At 42.1% G+C, this 26,589-nt stretch overlaps 2 protein-coding genes across 4 annotated transcripts in view; one reads left to right on the top strand and one right to left on the bottom strand.

The window, feature by feature from the left end:
- RB1 (RB transcriptional corepressor 1) overlaps positions 1–26,589 on the bottom strand; it is a 75,941-nt gene that overhangs the window by 7,522 nt on the left and 41,830 nt on the right. For all 3 annotated transcript variants that reach the window (XM_064175633.1, XM_064175653.1, XM_064175643.1), the window contains 4 exons: positions 2,516–2,634; positions 1,953–2,098; positions 767–912; positions 142–246 (listed from right to left, as the gene is read on the bottom strand). In XM_064175633.1, the coding sequence (XP_064031703.1) occupies positions 142–246; positions 767–912; positions 1,953–2,098; positions 2,516–2,634 (516 nt within the window). The remainder of the gene's footprint in view (positions 1–141; positions 247–766; positions 913–1,952; positions 2,099–2,515; positions 2,635–26,589) is intronic.
- On the top strand, positions 22,802–25,738 carry LPAR6 (lysophosphatidic acid receptor 6). The gene has a single exon (XM_064141258.1). It carries the CDS (start codon positions 23,421–23,423, stop codon positions 24,441–24,443), a length of 1,023 nt encoding a protein of 340 aa, XP_063997328.1. The 5' UTR covers positions 22,802–23,420; the 3' UTR covers positions 24,444–25,738.

Raw genomic sequence — 26,589 nt, 5'->3', positions numbered from 1 at the left:
TGGACTGGATGATCTTGGAGATCTCTTCCAACCTGGCTGATTCTGTGCTTCTTATGAGGTGTTGGGGACTTTCTGTTTTAGACAGACACAATTCCTTTATAACATTTTTACAGAAGGAGAAACATTAAGACATTTCCATACCTCCTGGTTCGTGTTGGGGAGCTCCTTGTATGCTGAAACTATTATTTTAAATCTAAGATCTACATTCTTCACTTTGCATATCCCATACATGGAACACATCATTATCTATTAAAGAAACAAGACAAGGTAACTGGAAAGGCAGGAAATGAATTCAGTTTCTTCATTTCAAATTAAGAAATCCATTGATGAAGTTTCTGTTGTTGATTGTGCTCTGTAAACTAAAATGCAACTCAGCTTCAAAAGCATTTCCAGAGTCTAAGTCAACTACTGCTCCCTCTGTTTTCATAGGGTCAGCAACCAGTTACGGCTATCTCCTCAAACTCACTTCCCATTCTATGGTTTTAGGGCTGAGTAACAAAACATTTATCAGCCACAGATGCTGTCTTCCACAGAAAAATCACTATTTTCTAATGCAAATGATGAGAAAATGTGGTGACTGTTCATTATTTTTTAAAGTAACTGTTAGGGTATCTGAAGATCCCACAGTCTGTGGCTGTCAGTGCTCAGCTGAGATGATAGTCTTTAAATCGATTCCTCCTCTGAGCGACCAATAGAGGAGTAAAGACTCCGACTACAACTGCTAACAGCTAAAGACTGTGTACTGTAACTGGTTTTGTTAACATACCTGATCCAAGTGCCTGTCTCTCATGAGTTCATACTCATTTTGCAACGTGTGCTGGAATAAGGTCCAGATCAAGGGTTCTAGGTCAGGATGCTCAGAGAGAAGGCGAGAGAAGAGGGTACGTAGTCGAAGATATGCCAGCAGATACACTTCAACAACAGAGACAAAAATACACTGGAATTTTAGTAGTAATGGCAGCACACACAGTAAATGGAACATGATAAAGGATGCAGGGCAATTGATCAGTCACCATCTCCCACTACAAAGAAACATAAGCCAGCAAATGCAGGTAGTAGAAGCAAAGTTCACACTAAATCACAAAGATTCTCCATACAACAGGCAGTGGACACACAGAAGTCCACACTAAATAATGCTGCACACATATCACAGAATGTCAGGGGCTGGAAAGGACCTCAAGAGATCATCTACTCCACCCCCCAACCCTGCCAGGTGGATCACCTATACCAGATCACACAGGAATGCATCTAAGTGGGTTCTGAATACCTCCAGAGAGAAGGAGACTCCACAACCCCTCTGGGCAGCCTGTTCCAGCATTCTGTCACACTTGCAGTGAAAAAATTCCTCCTCATATTTACATGGAACCTCCACCCCTTGTCCCCTGCCCTGCCATCAGGCATCCCCAAGAAGAGCCTGGCTTCACCCTCCTGGCACTCACCCTTTACAGATTCATAAACATTAACGAGCTCTCCCCTCAGTAACATACAGTAGATTCCTCAGACTCTTTTTGAATGGACAATGCTATACAGGGAGAGACTGAGGTAGCTGGGACTATTTAGCTTGGACAAGAGGAGACTAAGTGGACACACTGGAAGGGGCTTGGGAAAACTGCACAGCTGGAGAAAGTCAAAGTTTGGGAAAGCATTCAGGGGAAGCACCATACATGCTTGCCTGGCTCTTATACTTCCTCAGAGTTTGTGGTCACTGCTGCCAAAGCATACTATGATGAAAGGACCTCCCACTTGAGCCCACATGGCCACTCTTATGATCAGCAGTTACATTTCCAGCCTGAACTTGCAGAGTGCACACGTTAACCAGCTGGCATTACAGCTGAGGGCCTGCAGAGAGTTTGCTTCAGGTTCTGTTCTAAGAAGTGCGGAGCTCCAAAACCCGAGAAGGATAAATAACAAGAGAGAACATTGACCTTTTGGCACGTACAGAAGCAACAAACCTTTTTTGTAGAACAGAGAGAGGGAGGTAGACTTTTGTGGTTTCTGTGTTTGAGAGTTTGCAGCTGGCTGAGCATCTGGAGAAGAAGTAGCACTTGGAGAAGGTCCAGATGCTTTCTTCTTTGGAGATCTCACAGGAGAAAGATAGCTGGAGATTCGACAAACGTTAAGCACTTAACATCACAGGATAAAGAAACCATTTGATGTATGTAATACTCCTCACTCCTACAGCATTAGAAGAAATTGCTACTGCAATCTGTTACTTCTACACATGGAATTTAAAATCCAAGTCATTGACTAAATATCTGATGAAGTGGCTTTTTTATTCCCAGGCAAACAACATAACAGTTTGCAATTACAAGTTTTATAGGACCTGGGTACAAAACAGTCCAAATTTTATTTAGCTGTATTTGCATGAATAATAAACCAGCAGCAAAAGCAACAATTCAACACACCCTAAGCACCAAGCCTAAAAAGCAGGAAAAGAGAAGACAGGTTGATTTCAAATAGTAAGGGTTCTATTAACTCCCCATGTTACTGGATGTCAAGCATGTATGTCACTTACAGGTCTGCTGCAGTGTGATTATGTTGGAAAGGCATATTGAAAGTGGAAGTGGGCTCAGGCTGATCAGTTTGGCCTTCTTGTTCTTTTGACTGCTTGATGAGGTCAAACAGGGGGGACCCCTAGAAAAATGACAGCAACATTTTACTGGGAAAAGACAACCACACTTGATGGATTTCATTCCTCCTTCTCTAGAAATAACTCCCAAAAGATGATCCCAAACAGAAGATGAATGCTTTGGAATACTTCAGAACACTGGTAAACGTTTTGCTAGATACAAGTAAACTATTTAACTGACAAACTTGAACTATTCAATACCCCAGAGGCTTCTTCTGCTTCATTAGCAGTTGATTAGATACAGGCTAATTGCAGAGCTTCTTTGCTGTATTCTACAATCTCTTATTGCTTCCTATGAAAGAGTCACTCCTGAAGAGCAAACAATACAAGAAAACACCAAAAAGGGCACATTAAAAACAAACCAAACCAAACCGAATCTGAAACAAAAACCCTTTGTCAGTGACCGAATGTTCCTGCTGGACCAAACATCAGTCTGTATCTACTACGTCATCTACCCAATATTTACATGTGATAATAGGCAATCCACAGTCGTAACTCATCTAACTGCATGGGAGCTACTGCAGTCTTGGCAGTATCGTGTTGCAGAGCTACCTCTGGCAAGAGTTATAGGCTTTCTCCATAGATTAAGTCTAGGACTTCATGCCTAGCATCAGAAAACATTTTGATTCTAGGTCAACTATCAGTACTTCAGGCAAAGCAACTGGAATAAGTCTGAAGCTACCAAAAGCTTGAGGCAGGAGGAACAGAGAAGGTTCTGACTAAAGCAACATTAGTACTACTGCTGACACTGGTAATAAACAGTGCTCTTGCAGAAAACAACATCTCAGGCTTTTGCTGCTTGTTTGTCATATACAGAGAGGAATGACACTGAGAAAGCAAGAATGCATGGGAAAATATTGTGGCACTGCATTCATAATTGATTTTGAAAACACAAGGCTGCTGGCTTCTGGGCTTTTATTTTCTTTAAGCAGGAGGCTTGAGCACAACATTGCCTTCCAGGAGAACTGCAGAAGCAAGAGTGGAACATCTGATCAGCAAATATCTGCTTTCTCAGGGGAAAGCAGCATCCATAACACTAGGAATGAAGTGGGCACAACCAGACATTCAGTGCTTTCCCCCAGCTGATCCCCCAAAAGACAGCAGTAAAACCAGTCAGCTCAAGGCTCTGCACATCACCACGGTGTCCAAGCTCTCTTTGAGCCTACAAAACGCACAGCACTACTATCAAAACACGGTGGCACAGCTGACAAATCTCCAACAGGAGTGCTGCATGCATGTAAAGCAGTGCATCACCTGGCTAAGGCAATGGGAAAAGGCCTAGTAAAATTCAACTACATTTACTGGAACTAAAACCAGCATTAAACTGGACTAGAGCTAGTAAAACTAGCATTAAACTAGACTAGCTTTACTAGAACTAACACTAGCATTAAGGCTTCCATCATTTAGCCTGTTTTCTAAACAAAACAGAAGTTCATCAGCTGAAAATTCAGAGCAGCAAGTGACTTAAGATTTACTTTTTGTGTGATTTAAAATTGTTATTCTGGCAACACTGGAGCTGTTGTGTCCCTGTGAGAGAAACATCAGTTAGTATTCACAACCAGGCAGGTGTTTCTCCATCATTTCCCAACCAGCTCAGCTTGTGAGGCTGGTTTGCATGATCTTTGCCTGCACTTAGGAGTGCACGAACTTCTGGTTTGTTTCTTTCAGCCTTGCCCTTGCTGGAAATGCAGAGGCCAGGCCTCCTCCACTTCCCACTTCTGTGGCCACTCTACATCATTCCCATCAGTGTCTCACAATACTCTGAAGAATTCAAATTTCTTTCCCAGAGCAATCACCAATTCATTGCTGAAGCACCTCTTGATTCCTCGACTAAGAGTGAGTGAATCCTGCTTTGTTCCTATCACATTTTAGCTATTAATAGCTGGGAACATATTGTTTTTAATGAAGCACCAGTAGGAGGAAAATGGCCTGATAAAGGGGAGTCAGAAGTCAAGAAACAGAAGCAAAAGTTACTGGTTTTGAAGTTAATGCTTGAGACCAACAGTTCCAGGCTCTCTCTCAACCCTGCTCCAATTTTCAGCACACAGAGTGCAAATGACTTCATTAGATAAGGTGAGGAGACAGCAGCTTTCTACCTATGGAAGGGACCTGCCTGCTTTCGTATCATTTCCACTCCTGATTTACTTGCCAGCCCTAAAAACTGATCTACACATAAGACAGTTGGATGCATGAAACGAGAAGAAAGTTAGCAGCAAAAACACCAACAGATTTCAGCCAGAATAACACCCAGAACCACAAGGAGCTTTAGGAAAAGGGTATCAACGCCATGAATCTGGAACAAAGCAGGAAAGAGCAGCAAATGGGGACTACAAGGTGTCCCACACTGACTGGTAACAACTTGTCCCATCAGCTGACTGGCATGTGAAATTACCCTGCAGGAATGCATGAAATGTACTGCTGCTTTCCATCAAGTAGACAAACTGCAGTTAGCAAGAGGATTTGTTTTGTGTACAGACATCTACTTACAGAGATCAAGTAGCAAGATACAGCAAGTCCAATATTTTTGTTGGCTCCCACAGCTATTAATGGACACTCTGTCATTAAAAACATGGCAAGAAAAATGGCATGTTGTCACCCAGCTGGTCCCCAGCAGAGCAGAGCAGCCAGCATCAGCCACAGTGGGATGCAAGCTTTAGGCACTGACTCAACACATGCTCGTGGACAAACCATGGCCCTCTCACCCTGACTGCAGAAACTTTGTTAGCACTTGTGCTGGTTTGAAGCTAGCTAGAATGCTTTGGTGAGAAGAACTAGACTACAGGCTGTGAAAGGGAAACAATGGTGATGTCTGCTTCCCTCATAGGCTTGCTGAGTTCTGTAAGAACAAGAATCAAAACACAGATAAGACACTACCGCTGGGGAGCTCCCAGCTGCATCTCTCTCTCTCTAACCTCACCCTCCATTTCTCTGACTAGTCCACTTTGCTTCCTAAGCCCCTGACCAAACCTCCATTCTTCTTTGGGACTGGGGTAAGGTTGAGAGGGGTAGGGAGAAGGTGAAGGGGCAGTTGGGAGCCCCTCCTGGGGACTCAGGTTTCTGGGAGGGCTGCTGTGTTTCTGTATTACCTTTTCCCTTGTCTATTTCTGTCTATAACTGTATATACTGTAAATATCTGCTTGTATACCCTGCTAAGCTGTAACTAATAAGCTTCATTCAATTTCCAGTGCCAGCTGAGTCTAGTCTGGGTGATTTCCAGAGTTTGTGGGGGGTGGGTAACACCCAAACCACCACAGCACTTCAGCTGCATGAGCAGGAAGCAGCTTACTTAATTTTCACACCTAGTAAAACTTAAGACAGGTGTTTCATCTAACACAATCTCCACTTTACAGCCGAGAGGACTTCAGCAGACCTGTATGCTTCTTACCAGGCACCCACCCCTGTTGCTGGTAACTTTCTCGTGCACAGCCACGTAGGTGAGAAGTAGGTGCTACACGGCCGAGGGCTAAGTATGCCATCATGCAGAAACAACACTGAAACCTTTCAATTGCATCTGCCCACAGCAAAGCTGATGGGTTTAACTACAACCCTGCCCCCTTTCTTTATGTTCAAATGTGAAAAATACTTCCATTTAGTGAATTTGAACTGAATCTGCAGCTTGCAGGGAGTTTTCAGGGTAATCAGGGTAAACTCTGCTTGGTTTCAGTCCTGCTATTTGGCATTCAACCATCTATGCCTCGCTCAAATGAGCAAAATACACCACCATTAACCAGACAATTAGCAGTCCCTTAAGCAGCAGTCACAACAGAACTTTAACCCCCAGGCCCAGCTTTATCGAACAGGAATGTTTATCAGTAACTTGTTTCTAAAGTGACATCATTCATCCTATCTCTTACAAATGTTACATTGCTTTTTAAAGCTTTTAAGCATCACTTCAGGTCAAGAGGTCACCTCCCATGCACTCCTTTCACATTAAAGAAGGTTTGCAGGTTCTACTTTAATGCTCAATAACTGATTAATGTTACTAGGACACACAGAACAAATTTTACTAATTAAGTGAAATGCTGCCTTTAATTTGAGACCTCTCTGTGATAGCCAGAAAAGCTCCCCTTTATTAGTGTGAAAAGGGAGAAAGCAATTAAGATCTGAAATTTCTCAGGGTCAAATGCCCACTAGCATCAGACTGAAGAATAAAACTGCAACTTGACTCAGTCTCCTCTTATGCTATCCAGGGTCAACGATATCTCTGCTGCACTGAACTCCATGGGACTTGTCCTGAGCCTCTGCAGGACCTTCCCTGCATCACAAGCCTCTGGAGTGATTTTTCCCAGTCTGAAAGCTCCTTTTATGGACAAAACAGGGCAGAATTTCTTGTTGGCCAATCTTTGTTTGGCTACAGTGAAATTGCAGGACACACAGGTGCTTCCCAGCTTTCTGATCTTTACATCACAGCTCTGTCCCAACAACATGTTTAACTGGACTTTGGTTTCCACAAAAAACACATTAGACACCAGGTCCTGCATCCTTTAATGTGGAGAACAGCTACCCTGGGGTTTGGGTGTAGTCCACTGACTGCAGAGAGTGAAGTCTCTGAGCAGCTTCACTCTCAGCAGTGCTAACCAGCAGTTTGCAGTATTTCTAAAAACCAGTTAAATTTTGTTTTCTGTATGATTTTTTCTTCATAATGAATCCCCAGTATTGACTGTCAGGTCAGTTTGCTGTGAATAAGTAATTCTAATGCAGTATTTAATCACTAAAATATCTGTAGGTCTTGGTGCCAAGCTCCCTTGGGGTTATTTTGGAAGGGATGGGAGGTGGATGTTTGTTTGGGGGTTGTCTTTATTTTAGAGATCAGTCAAGACAATATATAACATGAAGAAATGTTAATTTCTTGACATGCATCTGTTAATTTCTAAACTTGGGCTCTCTGGTTCAAGAAGGACAGGAAACTGCCTGAGAGAGTACAGCAAAGGGCTATGAGGATTCATAAATTCAGAGAGGTTTGGGTTGGAAGATCATCTAGTTCCAACCTCCCTGCCCTAGGCAGGGACACCTTCCACTAGACCACAGAATCACAGAACGTTTCTTAAGGACTCATTCACCCTGGTCTTGAACACCTCCAGAGATGGGGCACCTATGATCTCCCTGGGCAACATGTTCAAGTGTCTCACTACCCTTACCATTAATGATTTTTTTCTAGTATCTAGTCTAAATCTGCCCATCTCAAGCTTCAGTCCATTCCCTTCAGTCCATTCACTACAAGCTCCTGAAAACAGTCCCTTTTCCAGCTTTCTTGTAGTCCCTCTTCAGGTACTGGAAGACCTAAGATCCCCCTGGAGCGAGCTTTCCTCCAGTCTGAACAGCCTGTGTTAAGTTGAATGCACAGAGTATTATTAGATCTGCTCACAGCTTCTTAGAGCAAATGTTTCATACAATGCTATTCCTACCTCACCCACCTCCAGCATTTAAAATCAAGTAGTACTGTCATCAAGCCTTCTGAGGATATCCTTTTACCTGAATGTGCAGTATGCAGGGGCAAGGGGGTGGAAAAAAAAGCAAGCAGAAAGGAAACACTGACTCTTAATTCGTTCTGATGATTTGAGAGTGATGTTCTGATGGGGTTTTCCTCCTCACAGAAGAGGTTTACAAAGACAGAAACTGTGGAGAAACTGAGAAGCACATCCTGGTTGATACATGTACAAATAATGAAAACTCTGATTATTTCAAGTCCTTGACACAAATCATGCAAGCAGCTGACCTGGAAGTGGGTATCCTAGCTTCCAGTCTGGTAAGAGTTTTTCAGGTTCAGTTCTCTAATTGTTCTGTTCCATATAAAATACAACGGCTGTGGCACACAGGCATGTTAATATGAAATCAAGCATCTCCAGTGGGAGATGTGCAACCTCACTATCAAAAGTTATTTGAAGGTCTAGTTAAAAAAGGAGCTAAAAATCTCATGGGTCAAAGAAAGAAAGCTGAGTCAGCACAGCATGGATATCCATCTTAAACTTGTGCTGCTCTGAATAACGCTGCTAATCCATTCTCTTTGCAGTGCTGCAATAGTAGCCTTCTCATAATCCTCTGGAGGAACACAGTCAATCTTTGTAAACTCAGAGATTATTTCAGAGCAATGAATACCACCATTTTGCCTCTACTCCCAGAACAGCTCTATGTTTGAAAGGGTCTCTCAGCATCTGTTCACGGGGCTGCCCCACTACAGGGGGTACCAGACAGCATCTAAATATGGTTCATAGCAATGGAGAAGGATACATCTGAAAATGGTCACCATGTTTCTGACAGAGCCACAACATAGGAGATTTCTCCAGAAATTTCAGGTAAGTTGTAGGGACAGATGGAAAAAAAAACAACCCAAAACATCAAGAAGTGCATCACAGCACAACCCCAAGCATCAAGAAGTGTATCACAGCAAGACAGGCAGCAGCAAAGTCAAGCTAAATTTAAAAGTGAAACAAATGTAAAGACAGCCCAGGGATTCCATCAGCTTCCATTATTTCTTTTTTCCTCCAGTTTTTGCATTTTTACCATAAAGACTGAGGTCTTTGTGTTAAGACAGTGAGACTAACACTATTGGTAGGTTCAAAAATACTACACAAATTGATGATAATGCTCTGTAAGCAGTGACACTACTGACAGTTACTGCTTTGAAGCTCTGCAAGCTAATCACCAGTTGAATATTAAAAAGAAAAAATGAGCCATGGTCATCAGGCCTGCTCTGTTTGCCAAGGCTTTTGAAAACTTGCTTTGAAGTCTGCAAGCAGAACTACATTTTTATTCAACTATTTTTTTTCAAGCTACTCAGGATGACCCTGGGAAGACTGCTACTATGCAGCTTGCAGGAGGCTCTTGCACTGCGTGGCTGGGCAGTTTTGCTGCTCAAGACTGACACAACTCCCAGCACTTCTTACAAAGAAAGGCTCACTGAGTAACTCAGGAGTTAATATTCAGTATGGTAGAGCCTTAACTATACAAATAAGTCTAAGTCAGTACAAGGCAGTAGTCTGCCAAAAGACACAGCCCCAGACTTCTCCATCTAGCTACACCAGCTCTCTCTTCCTCCTCCCCACCAGTCCAAACTGCACTTGAGTCAGCAGAGGTGGAGAGAGATCTGAACTGGGAGAACCGAGGGCTTGCTTTTGTTGGATTGATGTAGTTGGAAGGGTTTTGTTGCTTCATTTAAAACACATTTGGCAGAGAACACCTCAGTTTTACAGTCAGAGCAGCTCCCCTGTCCATTGCCATCTTATGGCAATGAAAGTGTTTGCATCTTGTCAAATAAAGAGACAGGAACAAGCAACCAGAGGGTGACATGAGACATGATCTTTCAGTAGCAGTACCAGGGTAGAGAAGTCATGCCTCACAAATTCCAAGGACTTTCCTCTAAAGCAGTCAACAAAAGCTGGGGTCATTCTGCAGGAGACAGATGTCCATACTAGAAGCTGCAACAGGCCCCTTCAGGTAAAGCCCTTTAAAGAAAGTGCCTATGGGCAGACAGCAATGTAGTTGCTGCCTTGATGACAGACATTAGATATATGAATAAATGGCCAATTTTCACAGTGGAGTCTCATGCTCCCTGCTGGGACTGCAGCTGTAATCTAGTTCTTCTTACCAAAACTTTCTAGCTAGCTTCAAACTAGCACAGGTGCTGAGATGCTCCCGAGAACAGGGAGTAGATGTGGTTCACGGAATCAACCAGGTTGGAAGAGACCTCCAAGACCATCCAGTCCAACATAAATGGAGGTTATAGAGGTCAAGAAATTTGCACACCCTCTGCTACCTCCTTCTTCTGTGTAACACTTGGTCCTTGACCTTGCAGTTGCATTTCTGTGGGCACATAATTAAAAACTGCAACAAGTACAAGAGATGTATGTAAGTGACTCTCCCTAAAGTAATAAATCAGTGCCATTAGGCAATACATGAAGAGCACTTATCAACAAAGCAGTAAAACTGACCTAGCTGACAAGGTACACTACCAAATTATCAAAACCTGTGCTTTCTTTGATGCCATTACTCTACAAGTATCTGTTTCCACAAGAGGAATGTGAAATCCTTCAGCAGCAAAGTGCTTTCCTATTCAAGCTGCCTGCATTTTAATTGTGGCAACTCATGACCGCTGATAAACACACACAGAGAAATAAAAAGCCAAGTTTTAACATTTCTGATGATACCATTATGTTTCACATCCTATTTTGAGAAAATTGATGTCTTCTGCTTCTAGTTTCACTTCCTGAACCTTAAGAAAAACATGAATTAGCTTCTAAAGAAGTTTCATTTTGTTTTCAATCCAGTTGATCTTTGGAGAAGAAATTTCACTAAAAGGTTCCCACAGGAATCTTACATTTTGACAACAAGTTTTCCAACCAAAAACATCCCAAACTCTTTCTGCTAGTACTCCAGCCCAGTTTTGGTATCGCTTCAACATTGCCAAAAGAGAAGCTCACTGAACAGTGGCTTTAAAAGGGATCAAACTAATTTAAAAGCTTGCTCACGCTGTGCACTGTGCATGATTTGACTGAAGTATTTGTTCCCTGGTTTACTGAAGCTGCACACAACCAAGTCAGCCCTGGTACTGCTCACTTTCTGTGGGTTAAGCAAACACAGGAAGGTTGGGATGATTTGGCAGCTTTTCTCTCCAAGGAATTTTATACTGCCCAACTTCCAAAACCCCCCTACAAGCTTTCTCTTTAGCTCTCAAACTTTAGCGTGCAAAGGCTGCACATTATGTAGATAATGATGCAATTTGAAGTCTGTTGAATTTTACAGCTTCTCCTATTATTTGCACTAGAAAAACAAACCTGAACTGAACTGCAGAACACTCATTTCTTGTAAACCTACCTTTCACATACTTTCTGCTTTGATAATTTCCTGCCATCACCACGTGGTGCAATAATGATGCTCAACATCCTTGAATTACTGTTATAGATGTGGTGCAAAACTTGCTTCTTGAAGGCACAGTGACTCCAGCTACACCTACAGCCTTCAGCACAGCTAGCTTGACTGTGACAAAAGCATCTAAAAGTGCCTTTTGACAGGAAAAACAGTGCAGATGCACAGCATGGTCAGACAGCTTAAAAAAAAGGTTTCCAATCCCAGTTACAGAGATCTGTATAACATTGTTCTGCTTCCTACCAGCAACTGAAAATAGGTTTTAAGAAAGCCTGGGGAATAGAAAGCAAAGGTTCACTTACAATCAAAGAGACAAAAACTTTTAAAGTTTCTGTTTAAAAAAAGATTGTTCAAGGCACCTCAACAATCAGTAGGAGTTCTGCTATGTAGACTTCTCTGGTTTGTTTTGTTTGCTTGCTATTATTTTGTTGCTTTAGTTTTGTTTTGGTCTGTCTGAGTTTTGTTGCCTATTTTTGTTGGCTTTTGTTTTGGTTGTTTGGGGTTTGTTTGCTTGGGTTTTAAGAATCTAATAAGTTCCTCCTTTGTCATTCAGTGCACACTTTCTATAGCTATTCTGAAGCACAGAATCCTAGAATTGTGTTGGTTGGAAAAAGACTTCTAAGATCACTTGAGTCCAACCCTTTGCTTAACACCACCATGACCACTAAACCATGTCCCTAAGTGCCATATCTACCTGGCCTTTTTATCACCTCCAGGGATGGTGACTGTGCTGGTTTGAAGCAAGCTAGAATGTTTTGGTGAGAGGAACTAGATTACAGGCTGTGAAGGGAAAACAGTGGTGATGTCTACTTCCCTCGTGGGCTTGCTGAGATGTATAAGAACAAGAAATAGAAACATAGATAACCTCTTCTGCTGCTGGTGAGCTTGGAGCTGCATCTCTCTTCTAACCTCACCCTCCGTTTCTCTAACTTATCCACTTTGCTTCCTAACCCCCTGGCCAAACCTCCATTCTTCCTTGGCACTGGGGTAAAGTTGAGAGGGGTAGGGGGAAGGTGAAGGTGGTTGAGAGCCCCTCCTGGGGACTCAGGTTTCTGGGAGGGGAGTTGTGTTTCTGTATTACCTTTTACCTTGTATACTTCTGTATATAACTGCATAGACTGTAAATATCTGCTTGTATATCATGCTAAGCTGTAATAATAAGCTTCATTCAATTTCCAGAGCCAGCTGAGTCTAGTTCTGGGTGATTTCCAAAGTATGGGGGGGGCAGGGAACACCCAAACCATCTCAGTGACTCCACCACCTTCCTGGGCAACTGGATATTCCAATGCCTGACCAGAAGCATAAAAAACAATGAACAAGCCATAGCAAAACCAAATCAGGTGTTACCAACTATTTTCACTGCAAAAAGGAGGCTGCAAATTCAGGCATTTCTGAAAGGAGACACACAAATGACAAACTCAAACAACCTGCATTTATCTCCTTGCTACCTGACACACTACTCCATCTGTTTTAACTGTATGTGACATGAGGTACCGTGAGCATATTTACCTGTGATTTTCCAACTCTCCAGAGCAGCTGACACAAGTCCTTCATATTGCAACATGACAAGGCAGATGGAAACCAAACCAAACTACAGTTGGCCCAATGTATCCACCACTCTAAAGAAAACAAGTAATCTTCAACAGAATCTGGATTGGATTTTTGCCTTACAAGGCTGTCATCTTTCATCATCATTATTTCTCACATAATAGGAAAGCAAGACTATGTGCAGTATATCTCTATTACTACTCATTTTTATCCTTCCTTATGGAAGAATTAATCTGGTTTGGTATAAACATCACAATTTCAGACCACTTACACAGAAATAAATTACAGAATTGTGAGATGCACAGACCTCACTCTTGAGCTTAAAAGCTTTTAAACCTTAGACAGCCAACAATAAGTTAGTGTCTGGCAGAGAGTCAAAAGAATAAAGCTTTGAAAGCCTCCAGTTTGAACATTCTGCCACAACACTTAACAGCACAATTTCAAAACTGGCTTAAATATGTTTAAAAGCAATGATGTTAAAGTTAAAATATCTGTAACTTCTGCTTCATCCCTTGCTTTAGCATTAACACAGCTATGACTGCAGAAATTATGTATTAGAAATAGTTTAAAAAAAAATAGTTCTCCTCATTCAGCTGAGTGCATCTATACACATGGCACAAGGGAAGAAGCTCAGAGGCCTGAAGGGTAGCAGGATTACTTCAAGCAACAACCTGCATGTAAGCTGTAAAAATAACTTCAGAATCAAATGAATTCAAGAAATAGAGAGACTTAAAGTAGCTGCTGTAAACAGAAATAGAACCTTTGTGATCCTTCCTAAATACTGGATACCAATACAATCACTCTTATCCACTTTGCCCATCTCCCTGTCAAAGTTGACGTAACTGGTAACTACCGAAACTTAGAACTAATGACTTGCAATACTTTCATGAAGAACCTGCATAGCCAAACCACTAAAACACCACAAACAGCAGCTGAGGAAGTTTGACTAAAGTCAGAAATTTGAGTGAGGAGTCTGCAAGGCAGTGTATGCTGCACGCCACTGCTTGGATTGCACTCTACCATCACCAGTGGAAGAACCTGGAGGAGCGAAACCCTATTGCATGGACAGCTCACTGGGAATGGCAGAGGAAAAGCTTCTGTTCTCAATGTAGTGCCTTTCTCTGAAGCTGAACACCTTGTTTCAGAGGATTCACTCTTTCACAGTAAAGGATGAGAAATCCCTCCCTCTTTCACAGTGAAGGATGAGAAATTCCTCATGGTAAGAGGACTTGCTCGGAGCAAACGGCATAGGTTCCAGCATGCCTTCTCCTGCAAGGGTCAAGCTGACATCTCCCAGACAAGCACCATACCCCTTCCAGGAAGAGTATCAACACAAATTCAAGGGAAAACAGTTCACATGTGGAAAACATTGTTTTGACAAACATTCACCCTTCTGCAGAAGCTGAAGTGATGGGAAAATGGCTTTTCCTTTTCTGATGTACACTGCGTGTTTTGCACTGGAGAGGCTCGTGACATTCCTTCCAAGATTCCAGCCCACTTTTCTGAAATACCATGTGAGAAGCATGTCCTTTGTCCCTCCTCCAAAGCTTTGACATTTCCTTTCTAATCTTCTAGGTATTAGCTGACTGCCACGCTGAAAATCTAACTGCTCAACTTGTTCACCAATTTATAAAGCACTGAGTTTGTTTCTCCAGGATATGGGCTGGAAGGAAAAAGCAGTTGTGACGGGCAAGGCAGCTGAAGCACTTGTAATTGCTGTTTACCACTGCTAATGATATGCTAAATAATCACTTAAGTGATCGTATGCTCACTCACACATTTATAAAGCAACAGTTCTTCACATTAATCAAGTCCAAATTCTGCTTTTTGGCAGCAGCTCTACCCTTGCAAGCATTTTCATGTCAGTATTTATCTACGCTGATTAGTTTACCAGCTTGAACGGCTCTTACAAAACTTCTTTTTTCCCTAACTTCTTACATTCCAGTTTTGTGAAGGAAACCAAACTAATACTGTAGGGATCAAAAAAAAAAATCACGATATGAATTCATACAAATTTTACTGAATGACAGTGGTAAATTCTTTCAATACCTTCATAATGTTATCCTTCATAAAAGAAGAAATGTGGCTGTGGGCTTCGTGCTGCCTCTGACAAGCAGAGTTAAGTTAAAATCCTTTCATACAAAACCAGAGGCCTCTATTTAAGCCAAGACTGCAGAGCTGCAAGTAACTTGGCATTAAAGTGAAACACATCCTGAAAAACAACGTGGATAAACACCAGTGATCCTGACATGGAACCAGCCTCACTCTGACAAAAGAACACATGCTGAGCAAAAACTTAAACTAAAGACCTGAAAAAGAAAAAAACAAACAAAAAGAAGTAATTGCTTTGGAATAAATTAAAACTGTCTTTCTCTGACCCTGACCCATTCCATCTTGTATGTTTGGAAGAGCAAAGAACTCAGGAAGCTTCTTCCATTTCCTTCCTATCATTCTTAGTACTTGCTTGGCATAATAGCTCATTTTTACTTTATTATTTAATAACACAGCAACGTTTCATACTTGCAAAGTGTTTAGAAGAAGAATTTTTTGGTCATGCATTTCTAAGTCATCAATTTAGAAAGTATAAGCTTGAGCAGAGGCAGACTTTGCTACAGTGCTAGGGAAAGCCTTTTAACTTACTTCTTGCATCTAAGATAGAGAGAAATTGCAAATGCAGGTATTATTTCACTCACGTTTGCAGAGTGACTGAATAATCACATATGTTTTTAAAGCTTAAACAAAAAATGCCAATGACAGCTCAGTATTTTCTTCTACTTAAAAGTATCTCTTCCTACATGGCATTGCAGAAATCCCTTTCATCCTATTTCTAGCCACTGCTAAGACTTTTTACTAATCTTCTAGAATTTTTCTTCCCTCTGAACAGTATCAATGTCCATTTTTCATATTTTTCACCTTTATGGTCCTTTACTTTGTTTTTTATCTCATCCCTTTGAAAACACTCAATCCAGAGCATAAAGCTCAGAAACATTTTGTGTTGTCTACCTTCTGCTAGCCTACTGTAAGATCACCCAGAGTTACTAATGTCATAATCATCTGATGTCCAAGATGTACTTCCAATCAACCACAGAATCATAGAATCGACCAGGTTGGAAGAGACCTCCAGGATCATCCAGTCCAACCTAGCACCCAGCCCTATCCAGTCAACTAGACCATGGCACCAAGTGCCTCATCCAGTCTTTTCTTGAACACCTCCAGGCTGCCTCTTTTCCAAGAAACAAACTGCAGCATATGTAAGGATGTTTTCTTGAACTGGTCTATAAAGTACATCTCCAAACATCTCTTCAGGGTGGAACTGAACAGCCATTATAAACTGCCAACTCTCCCTGTCACTGTCCCTAACAAACACTTGTGCAATGCATACTGCAGGGTCTCTGACTAACACTGCACCACACAGTGGTACAACCATTTTTGATTGTATTTCAAGAAAGCATTTCCAGTCTTGCTACGTGGACTCATTAAATTACTCCAGAGATGCACTGGAAATGGTGATTTTGTTCTCTGTGCAAAGCAACTCTTCGTTGAAGCAGGACTATATAAAGGGTCAGAGACCTCAATCAGCAATCTTAGCACACATACATGCATACTGTTCATAACTGGAAGAAAATGAAGAATTTAAAGTTGAGGTTGCAGGGAGGGTTAAGTAGGTTTCTCTCCAGTTCACGTCCCTCCTTCTAACACTAGGTGTACAAAGGTACATAAAGACTTGGGAGCGTTGATTGATGAGAAGCTCAACAGGAGCTGGCAGTGCACTCAAGCAGCCCTCAAGGCAGATCATATCCTAGGCTGCATTAAAAAGAGTGTGGTGGCAGGTCAGGAGAGGTGATTCTTCCCCTTTACTCTTGTGAGACCTCACCTTGAATACTGTGTCCATTCCCACTGCATGAAGGGCACAGAGCTGCTGGGGTGAGTCCAGAGAAGGGCCACACAGACGATCCAAGGGCTGGAGCACCTCTGCTATGAGAACAGGCAGAGGGAACTGATGTTGTTCAGCCAAGGGAAAACTCTGGGGGGACCTTACAACTGCCTTCCAAAACCCAAAGGGATCCTACAGGAAGGCTGGAGAGGAACTTATCATAAAGGTGTCTAGCAATAGGAAAAGGGGAGTGGTTTTAAGATGAGGGAGAGTAGGTTTAGAATGGATCTTAGGAATCAACACAAGGGTGATAAGACTGGAATAGGTTGCCCGGGGAGGTTTTAGACGGCTCCTCCTTGAGGGTGTTCACGGCCTGTCTGGATGAGACCTTAAGCAAACAGGTGCAGTGGAGAGGCATCCCTGAGCATGGCAGGGAGATTGAAGTACATGATCTCAAAGGTCCCTTCCAACCTAAGCCATTCTATAATTGTGTGACAGTATAAGAAACAGCAAGAGACTTCATGTAAGTAATTGAAATGGTTCAAAGGAAGTGCTTACTCACACAGTGACGTGCCACCAATGCTGTTAAGTGTTTCAGAAACAGAATCTTACTGAAGTGGCATTTCTGAAAGTACAATTGCCATATTAATTGCACATATTTTAAGAACAAAGAACCAAAGCAATCTGCTGTTCTCAAGTTATTTAGATAGACTGCATCAACAAAAGAGCTTGCTATACAAATATTTGGGTTTAAAACACCCTTCTCTCCATGAATCCAGAAGCAGAGGAAAAACAGGACTGTAGTTGCTTGAATCTGTACAGCATGACAGAAATTGTTTCCTCTTTCTGCAAGCAGGAGAGGAGCAGGTTTTTTTGTATAAAGGAAATGGAGAAGAAAAGAAAAACATCTAAAATGCACAGGAACTAAGTCTTGTTTCATGCTGAGTTTTCTTTTCCCTTTTTAAGCAATTACACACAGAGAAACTATTTTTAACTTAGAGAATCTAATAGAGTCATAGTCCAAATACTTTAGCTTCTCTTGCCCTTTCAATCAGGGAATTATAACACTGCTTTGGTCAGAAGAGACCTCTAAGATAATGGAGTCCAAACACCAACCTAACACCCACCACGGCCATTAGACCACATCCCAAAGTGCCACGTATGCACTTTTCTTTAACACCTCCAGAGACAGCAACTCCTCCACCTTCCCAGGTAACCTGTTTCAGTGCATGACCATTCTTTCTGTAAACATTTTTTTCCAAATATCCAATCTAAACCATCTCTGGCAGAATTCCAGGCCAGTTCCTCTCATCCTAGCACCTCATACTAGGGAGAAAAGACTGACCTCCACCTCACTACAATCTCCTTTCAGGTAGCTGCAGAGAGCAATGAGGTCTCCACTCATCTTCCTCCAGACTAAAGAATCCCACTTCCCTCAGCTGCTCCTTGTAAAACTTGTTCTCCAGGCCTTTCACCAGCTTTGCTGTCCTCCTCTGACTCCAACAACTCAATCTCCTTCTTGTACTGATGGGCCCAAAACTGAACAGAGTACCTGAGATGTGTCATCACCAGTGCTGAGTACAGGCATATGATCACTCCCTTGCTCCTGCTGGTTACACAAGTCCTTCTTGGCCACCTGAGCACACTGCTGGCTCATGTTCAGCTGGCTGTCAATCAGTATCCCCAGGTACTGATTTACCAGGCAAAGGGCACATGGTGATGGCCTGCTCCTGTGCCTCTAAGAGTTTCTTCTTGAACAGCATCCAGCCTACCTGGATGCCTTGGCCCCTCAGGACTGCCTCCCAAGGGCCTCTGTCCACCAGTCTCTGAAACAGGCCAAAATCTAACTTGCAGAAGTCTTGGGTGTCAGCTCAACTGACCCTCCTCTTTACTTCTCCAACAGCTGAGTACTCTATCTTTTGCTTGGCAGGAATCTAATGTAAAAATGCAAAATTTCAATCTTGCTACATTTTTACTGCATTCACTGCCACTCCAATTATCTCAGTGTTGTAGTTAATAAAGCTTTTTCCACCCAAATACTTCAAACTGTGTTTAGCAATCAAGACAGCCTCATATGCCAGTAAGGAAGTGAAGTTGTTCTTACATGGAGGGAAGCTAGAAAACTTTGCCAGGATAGGAACAGACAATTTGTGGCACAGCCCAAAACAAACTTCCTGGCTCCTAGTCCTGTGTCTCAACCATAATAAATTCCTTCCCGTACATACACAGAGGAACTCCCCTGAACAGATAAAAAATGCTAAACTTCATGACAATAATTGGATAAACAGTCAAATGGCAAAGAAAATACTGTCCTGCCAGGGTTTGTCTTAACTGCAACAGATAGCACAAGCTCTTCTGCACAAGTCTGCTTAACCAAAGTAAGAACAAATGCCTGCACCATGATACAGTCATGCCTCTAAAAGCATTAACACTAGCTATGGAATAAGAGGCTTACATACAGCACCTTGTGCATCTGACACAAGTGTGCAAGCACTGTAAGAATTTATTGCAACATTATTAAGATTAGGGCAAGACCACAGGAACTAACACTGGCCAAAACCAACTCCTCAGAGTTGTTGAGGCTTAAGCCTTAGAAAATCTTCTAATACTTATTTTGCTAATTTATTTCTTCATTCTTCATTTCTTCTGCTTGACCTGAACTTCACCAATAAGAGATCCTGCCTCTTGTCTTAAATGAGAGTAAGTATCCAACTCTATGGCATCTAGCTGTTAGTGGCACTGCCCTGTTCTACTAGCAGACTAAATCATAAGGAATTTTCCTTCTGACCTCCTGTTCAATGCTGGATTAGGTTTGCCAAACAAATCCAAAATCACTTGAGTGTAAAGTGTCACTAAACGTCTAAACTCAAGCATCTAAACTCATACAAGCAGAGTTAAGTGGTAGCTGTCTGAAATCTGTTCTCTGCTGAGGTGAGAGATCACTTCAACCATCTCATCAGCTCTTAGCTTTAAGGAGCCCACGCTCACTCTGCCTTCAATATCTCTTTGAGAGCCACTGGAAGCTTGCTGATGGAAATGCAATCTTTGCTCATCTAGCACTAAGAAGAAAAGACAAGTCCTAACTCATTCCCATCTCTGATGCAAAAAGGCAGACAGACTTAGATTTGCATCTCCCTGCAGTAGCATTTTCTTTGGAGGAAAAAAAAAAACCTGAAAACCAAAGCACTTCAGAACAGAGAGCCCTCCCTGCAGCTGCTTCCTCCTGCCTACCACCACTCCCCATCCCAAAGGAAAATTTGCCTGTGGTGAAGAAACATAAGCAAAGTTGTTGCCACATCAGATCTTCCTTCATAGCAGCCAATAAGCTTTCAAAATCTTAGTTTTTAAAATAAAACAAGTGTAGGGGGCTGACTGAAGGCTTTTCCTGTGATGGCACTGAGCTCAACACCTTGAAACATGATCCAATGGAAGGGAAGTCCACGAGGAAGCTTTCTCCCCACTCATGCTGAAGTCTGGCCAGAAGAGAGGCTGCTCACAACTCCAGCAGCTCAGGGTGCACTAACAAGGGTTGCTCTGCTTGGAGAAGCTCACACAAGTTAAACCCTTGCTTGGTAACAACCAGCCCCATCTGATTTGAAAAAAGCAGTTCATCTCTGTCATTCACGCTTTGACTCGTTTTACTGTAAGGCTGCCTGCTCCTTGAAACATGACATGAAGTAAAAACCTCTCAGCCCTGGGGATTTCAGATGCTCTTCTGCAGATAGAGGAAACCCTGCAGTTGAGTGCTATTTTTGGAAGTGTCCAAGTACCACTTAGTTTGTCGGTTAGTGTAAGGTGCACATACTATCCTGCACCAAAAGGTGCAGGGACGAGAGAAAGTCCCAAAGTCAAGAGAAGCACATACTCAAACCCCTGAAATGGGCTGGCAGTGCCCTTATTTGTAAGAGCAGCAACAATACGGGCTACAGCAGGGCAAGAGCTCCAATGGACGGATCGAAGGCTGAGGATGCACCTTCGTGACTGCTCTGAAATACATTTACCGTGATGAAAAAGACAGTGCCCCTAGTCAGACATCCCCATCCTGCCTCTGTGCACTCAGACCCTCACCCAAACAGAAGAATCAAGTATTGATGAACAGGGAAACCTAAGGATTTCCCTTAATTTCTCTCTCTAAACGTTACACACTGCTTGAAGTTTTGACATGCGACATTGAATTTCTGTACTTCAGGGATGTTCATTCCAGCAGCTGAGCCTGCCCCACAGAGTTTTCCTGTGCAAACAAAGACAGAGCAGGAAAACTGAGCTCATAGCTCCCAAAGCCTGCAGAAGTCACAGACTCTTACAGGAAAGCTTCCCTTTCCCAGCTCAAAGCTGCTGGGAATAGAAACAAAATGCAACCACGTGTGGCAAGCCAGGTAAGGCAACTTTGTGCTACGGTGCAAGTTAGGCTGGACACGCAAGAGACTCTGCCAAGCTCACATTTTCATCTCTTGCTGACTTAAAAGCAGAGAATGCTCTACATGCTATGGTTATGCATGAATTTCAAAATTAGGCCAAATGGTTTCATACACTTAGAGCCTACTGAAGTAAAACCTTTCAATTTCACCTCAAAATCAAGACCAATTTTACAGAAGAAACTTGTCGCAGAGAACTGAAAACAAGCAAGACTCATTTCTGCACGTTTCTATTATTTCTGCACTTGGTCTGACATAATCTTACTTTAACAAACTATGTCAAAAGCTTGTGAAGTTGTTACGTACTCTCTTTTACAGCAGACTATAAAGGTTTTGCCCAGAGCCTTGATTAAGAACTGATTAAAATCTATCTCAGGAGAACCATGCCACCCAGCCAGATATGAAGAGATTTGGTATTCCAGGACTTAGGAATAGACTGGTTTTGATGCCGGAAGTCAGTCTATCTGAGATGTTGTTAAATAGATGAGTCTGCCTAAATTGAGACTTATTTCCTATCTGCTCCAAAAAGCATTAGGAGCTCATTTAAAAATTTTTACTTAACAATTTAATTAGTTACAGCATGTTTTCTTCTCACTAATCTGTGACTAATGGGAGTATGTGCATGTGTGATAACTGTTCCCCCTTTAAATTAACAGAAACAACTGCACAGTTTGCACAGCACAGCATTTTGCTTTATGTATTGTTTCATATGTAATTATGCACCTAAATATTGAAGAAAATAGTTTCTGTACTGGAGTGTTTTTAACTGGTTTTTTTTTTAGAAGAGCCATTTTTCTGACTAGCAATACAGCATGGGACACGCTTTCTGATACAGAATAAGTTAAAACTTTCTCTTCCCACTGCAACTCATCTCAGTCTTGGGAATTATCCAAGAGCAACTCAAAGGTCTGTAAACTTTATGACTCAGTAATAATTTGCTGAAATTATTTAATTACCTATCAATGCTATTTTTTCCTTCCTGAGGTTTGTTCTGGTCTACTGCAGGAATTCAAGACAGAACTAGTCAGCTGATTTCAAATGGTTCATGTGTTATTGCTAGCAAAAATATCTGCCAAAAAGATGTTAGTTAGTTCAATCCTAGACAAAGTATAAAGTCCCATAACTACGACTATCTCCAAAACAGAAATGTTAAAGTGTGAGAGTTATTCAGACGCTGAAAAGCCTCAGAAGTGAAGAAAAAGCTTTTGCAACGAAGCTTTCTGATTCCAGCAGTTCTCACGAAGGACCTTTCAGGAAGCACTGAAAGAGTTAACAAGAGGCTGCAGTTGCAGTACTCCGCTGGTGACCATTTGCACGCCTGCAAGGTAACAGTCCCAGCAGAGGCATTATCAGATTAGGGGAAGACAAACAAACCGAATTGAAACCATTCTTCGGCGAGCCCGACCTCTTCTTCCTGTGATGTCACGGTACAAATTGCCCCAGCTCTTTGCTCTGCTCTGCAGAAGGAGCCAGGCTGTCGAGCGGCAGCGGAGGAGCAGGACTGAGGGCCACGCTATGCAGGAACAAACACGCTCTGGAATTCCATTTCTGCCCTCGCAAGCAGCTGCTTTCCGCCCCATGGGGTGAGCGAGCGATCGCTCGGCACAGAGGACGAGCTCGGTTCACAGAAAGAAGGCTGAGAGAGGCATGCGAGCGCCGGCACCGCAGCCTCCAGGAAACCCTCTGCTAAAGCACGCAGACCCCGCAAGTCTGCACGGACCACACTTTGCCATCATGATCTACAGCCAAGAGTAAGTCAGAAAGGTCTACAACAGCTTCAACAAATCGAGGGGGGAAATGGAACTAAGCAAGCTCTGCGATGATCTCTTCTACCACAAATGATACGAGTTTCGACTTCTGAAGATCGGGTATGTGATTACAAATCGCAGCGGGAAAGGGAAGAGTGACCTCCTAGGGCTCACTGCTGGAGACGTACTCCCTGCTACAGGGCTTGTGCTGCTTCTCTGGAACTTTGCAGAGCTGCACATAGTTCTAGCACGTCTGCAAGTTCTCCTGCGATCTTTAAAAGGAGTTGCAATAAAGACACCGAGAGAAATCTCCAAACCAAGGGAATTTAAAATATACCACTATAATGGTAAGCTCTAACTGTTCCACTGAGGACTCCTTTAAGTACACTTTATATGGGTGTATCTTCAGCATGGTGTTTGTTCTCGGCCTCATAGCAAACTGCGTTGCTATCTACATTTTCACTTGTACGTTAAAAGTGAGAAACGAGACCACAACTTACATGCTTAACTTAGCAATATCGGACCTGCTTTTCGTGTTTACCTTACCCTTCAGGATTTATTACTTTGTAGCCAGAAACTGGCCCTTTGGAGACATTCTTTGCAAGATTTCTGTCACCCTCTTCTATACAAATATGTACGGGAGCATTTTATTCCTGACTTGCATCAGCGTCGATCGCTTTCTAGCAATCGTGCACCCCTTCCGATCCAAGACGCTGCGAACTAAACGGAAGGCAAAGATGGTCTGCGCCGCGGTGTGGGTAACTGTGCTGGCAGGCAGCACACCAGCCAGCTTCTTCCAGTCCACAAACCGCCGGAACAACACTGGGCAAAGAACGTGTTTTGAAAACTTCTCAGAGGACACGTGGAAAACCTACCTATCCCGGATTGTCATCTTCATTGAAATCGTTGGGTTTTTCATCCCGCTCATCTTGAACGTGACCTGCTCCACCATGGTCCTTCGGACTCTGAATAAACCGCTTACGTTAAGTCGGAATAAAGTGAGCAAGAAAAAGGTACTCAAAATGATTTTTGTCCATCTGGTGATATTCTGCTTCTGCTTTGTGCCTTACAACATTACCTTAATACTTTACTCCCTGATGAGAACACAGACCTGGATTAACTGCTCGGTGGTAACTGCAGTCAGGACTATGTACCCCATCACCCTGTGCATCGCTGTTTCGAATTGCTGCTTTGACCCCATAGTCTATTATTTCACATCAGATACAATTCAAAACTCAATAAAAAAGAACCGCTCCACCAGAGCGCGGGACATCACATTTTCTGAAAGGCCAGTTTCAGAAAGCTTCTTTCAACACAGCCTTCAGACTATAAAAATGAAAATACTTGATGGTGACTCTACAATATGAGCTGCATCGAAAGACTACTGGGACTGAACACAAACTTGAAGCCTGCACATTTTCTAAGTTGTGGAAATGTATTCTGATATGTAAATGTTACACTTCCTTCACATCATAAAAGTTTATGATAAGAGTGTAAAAGTGTTAAGCCTAATACTGCACAGAAAAAGTATTGAGGTAAAAATTTGTGTTAAATACCTGTTCTGACAGGTTGTGTGTTAAAAATGACCTCTTGGTTTTGGATTAGGTTAACCAAAGTCCAACAATTGTCTGTTGAGTCACTTGCAAAAGTAGGTGGGTTTGGCTTCTAAAGTTAAAACAGTTGCTCATTTTTAATTATATTGGGTTTCCAAGATGGAAAATGAGGAAGAGGGTAAAGCTATCTTGTTTACACTGCAGGATCCAGTAGCTGAGGAAAAGAGCACCATACTGATCATACCACTTCAGCTACTGTGCCTACTCTGGACTTTTTCTCTGCTTTATTCCTCCTCCCTCCTCCTTTGTGCACCTTCCTTCTTAGGGACCATTATGTTTGCAGGAGGCTTTGATCAACGGGCTACAAGAACTTTGTTTCTCTCAGGTGAATCTGATAAAATATATGCTCTCTCCACAAGCCTGGCCCCCATAAAGCAATTAAATCTTCTGGTAGTTTAGGGCACCTGGAAACAACTCAAACTGGTTTTTCTTCTCACCTCTGTCTCATATGTCTCTGTAATTAAAACAAAATAACTTCTGATGACTGAAGTGAGAGCTTTAGGTACAGTACCGTTTGATTAAATTCTTTTGTGAGATGTTCTTCAACACAACATGACTTCGGAGAAAAAAAGAACATCCTTCAAATAAGGTAATTCAAGCTCAAAGTAATAGTTTCTTAGAAAAACATGACTTTTGCTAATGAGAAATGAGCATGTGCATCAACTCAGATAGTTCTTCAAGGAAACAATTTGGTGTCCCATAAAAAAAAAAACACAAGACAGTAACTTTCAGAGCGAAGCCTCCTCTCTACTTTTGTGTCCTATAAATGTGAGCATTTAAATTTTCAAATGTCTATTTTCTTGCAAACTTTAAAAATAAAATACTTGGGGCTACACAGTGGGAAAATTCATGAGGACAGTTTGAAAAGTCAGAGCCACGTGAAAGGAGAAATCTATGTGTATTACTGTTACAAACAGGAGTATGTAGATAAAAGTGCTTTCAAACACCCTGCCACATATGGTTGCCTAGCTACAACAGCATTGTATACATTTCCCTCAAAATTAATTTAACATTACTGTATAATTAAATAAATATTTTTAAAGGTAAAAGTAAGTAGTAAGCGCTGGTTTTTCCTCCCCCAAAACGACAGTGGAGTTAAGAGTAAGAAGTGAGTTTAAACGAATTTGCACTTCAGATTTAGGGCAGGAAGTTAGAGCACACAGAGCACTGAGGTGTTTTTACCTCGGGGCAGTGCAGGGAAGTGCCGTGCCAGAGAACACGCACATGGAGCTGTCAGAGTACATGGTGTGTTAACTGTATGTGGTATGTTACCTGATTCCACTTACTTCCCTCTGTGGAGCTTTTGTTTGTTTGTTACATATGGAGTGTACGCTGCCTACTACCACTGGAAAGCTGCCTTACCCAAACTGTTAGAAACTTATGCCAACTGAAATCCAAGTTAATAGCATTTTTAAATATTTTTCTACACCATTTACAAAAGGAAAAATAAAATAGTAAGAGCTTAAACTATAAAGATAGCATAGATAGAGAGTCTGCATACAACGTGAGAACAGGCAGTTATTTCAGTTGGGAATCCTAAACTCTTCTGATACATAACAGACTTCAGAAACATGCTCAAAAGCCCCAGCGTGAGTAGAAATAATATTTCAATGCCCACCTTTACACAGAGCCCATTTAATATTCCTTCCAAAGACTTACAGAGATTTTAATGTCACTGTTGGGTTATGTTTCTAGGCCACTACTATCCTTACCCTTGGCAAAGCTGTTACTCAGTTTGAGTGACAACTTGTTCGCCAACGCCTCTGCCTGACAGCAAGAGACACCCTATAGCCTCACCCTGGTAAGGAGAAGCTTTTCTATCTGAGATTAGGAAACTGCAGGCAAATAATCACCAACTTAAAAGCAGAACAAGCAGATAAAATCACACTACATCCACTTC

This window comes from Pogoniulus pusillus, chromosome 3, assembly GCF_015220805.1.
Source record: "Pogoniulus pusillus isolate bPogPus1 chromosome 3, bPogPus1.pri, whole genome shotgun sequence".
Taxonomy (NCBI): domain Eukaryota; kingdom Metazoa; phylum Chordata; class Aves; order Piciformes; family Lybiidae; genus Pogoniulus; species Pogoniulus pusillus.
The sequence above is the reverse complement of the archived record's forward strand: the minus strand, read 5'-3'. Positions and strand labels throughout refer to the sequence as shown.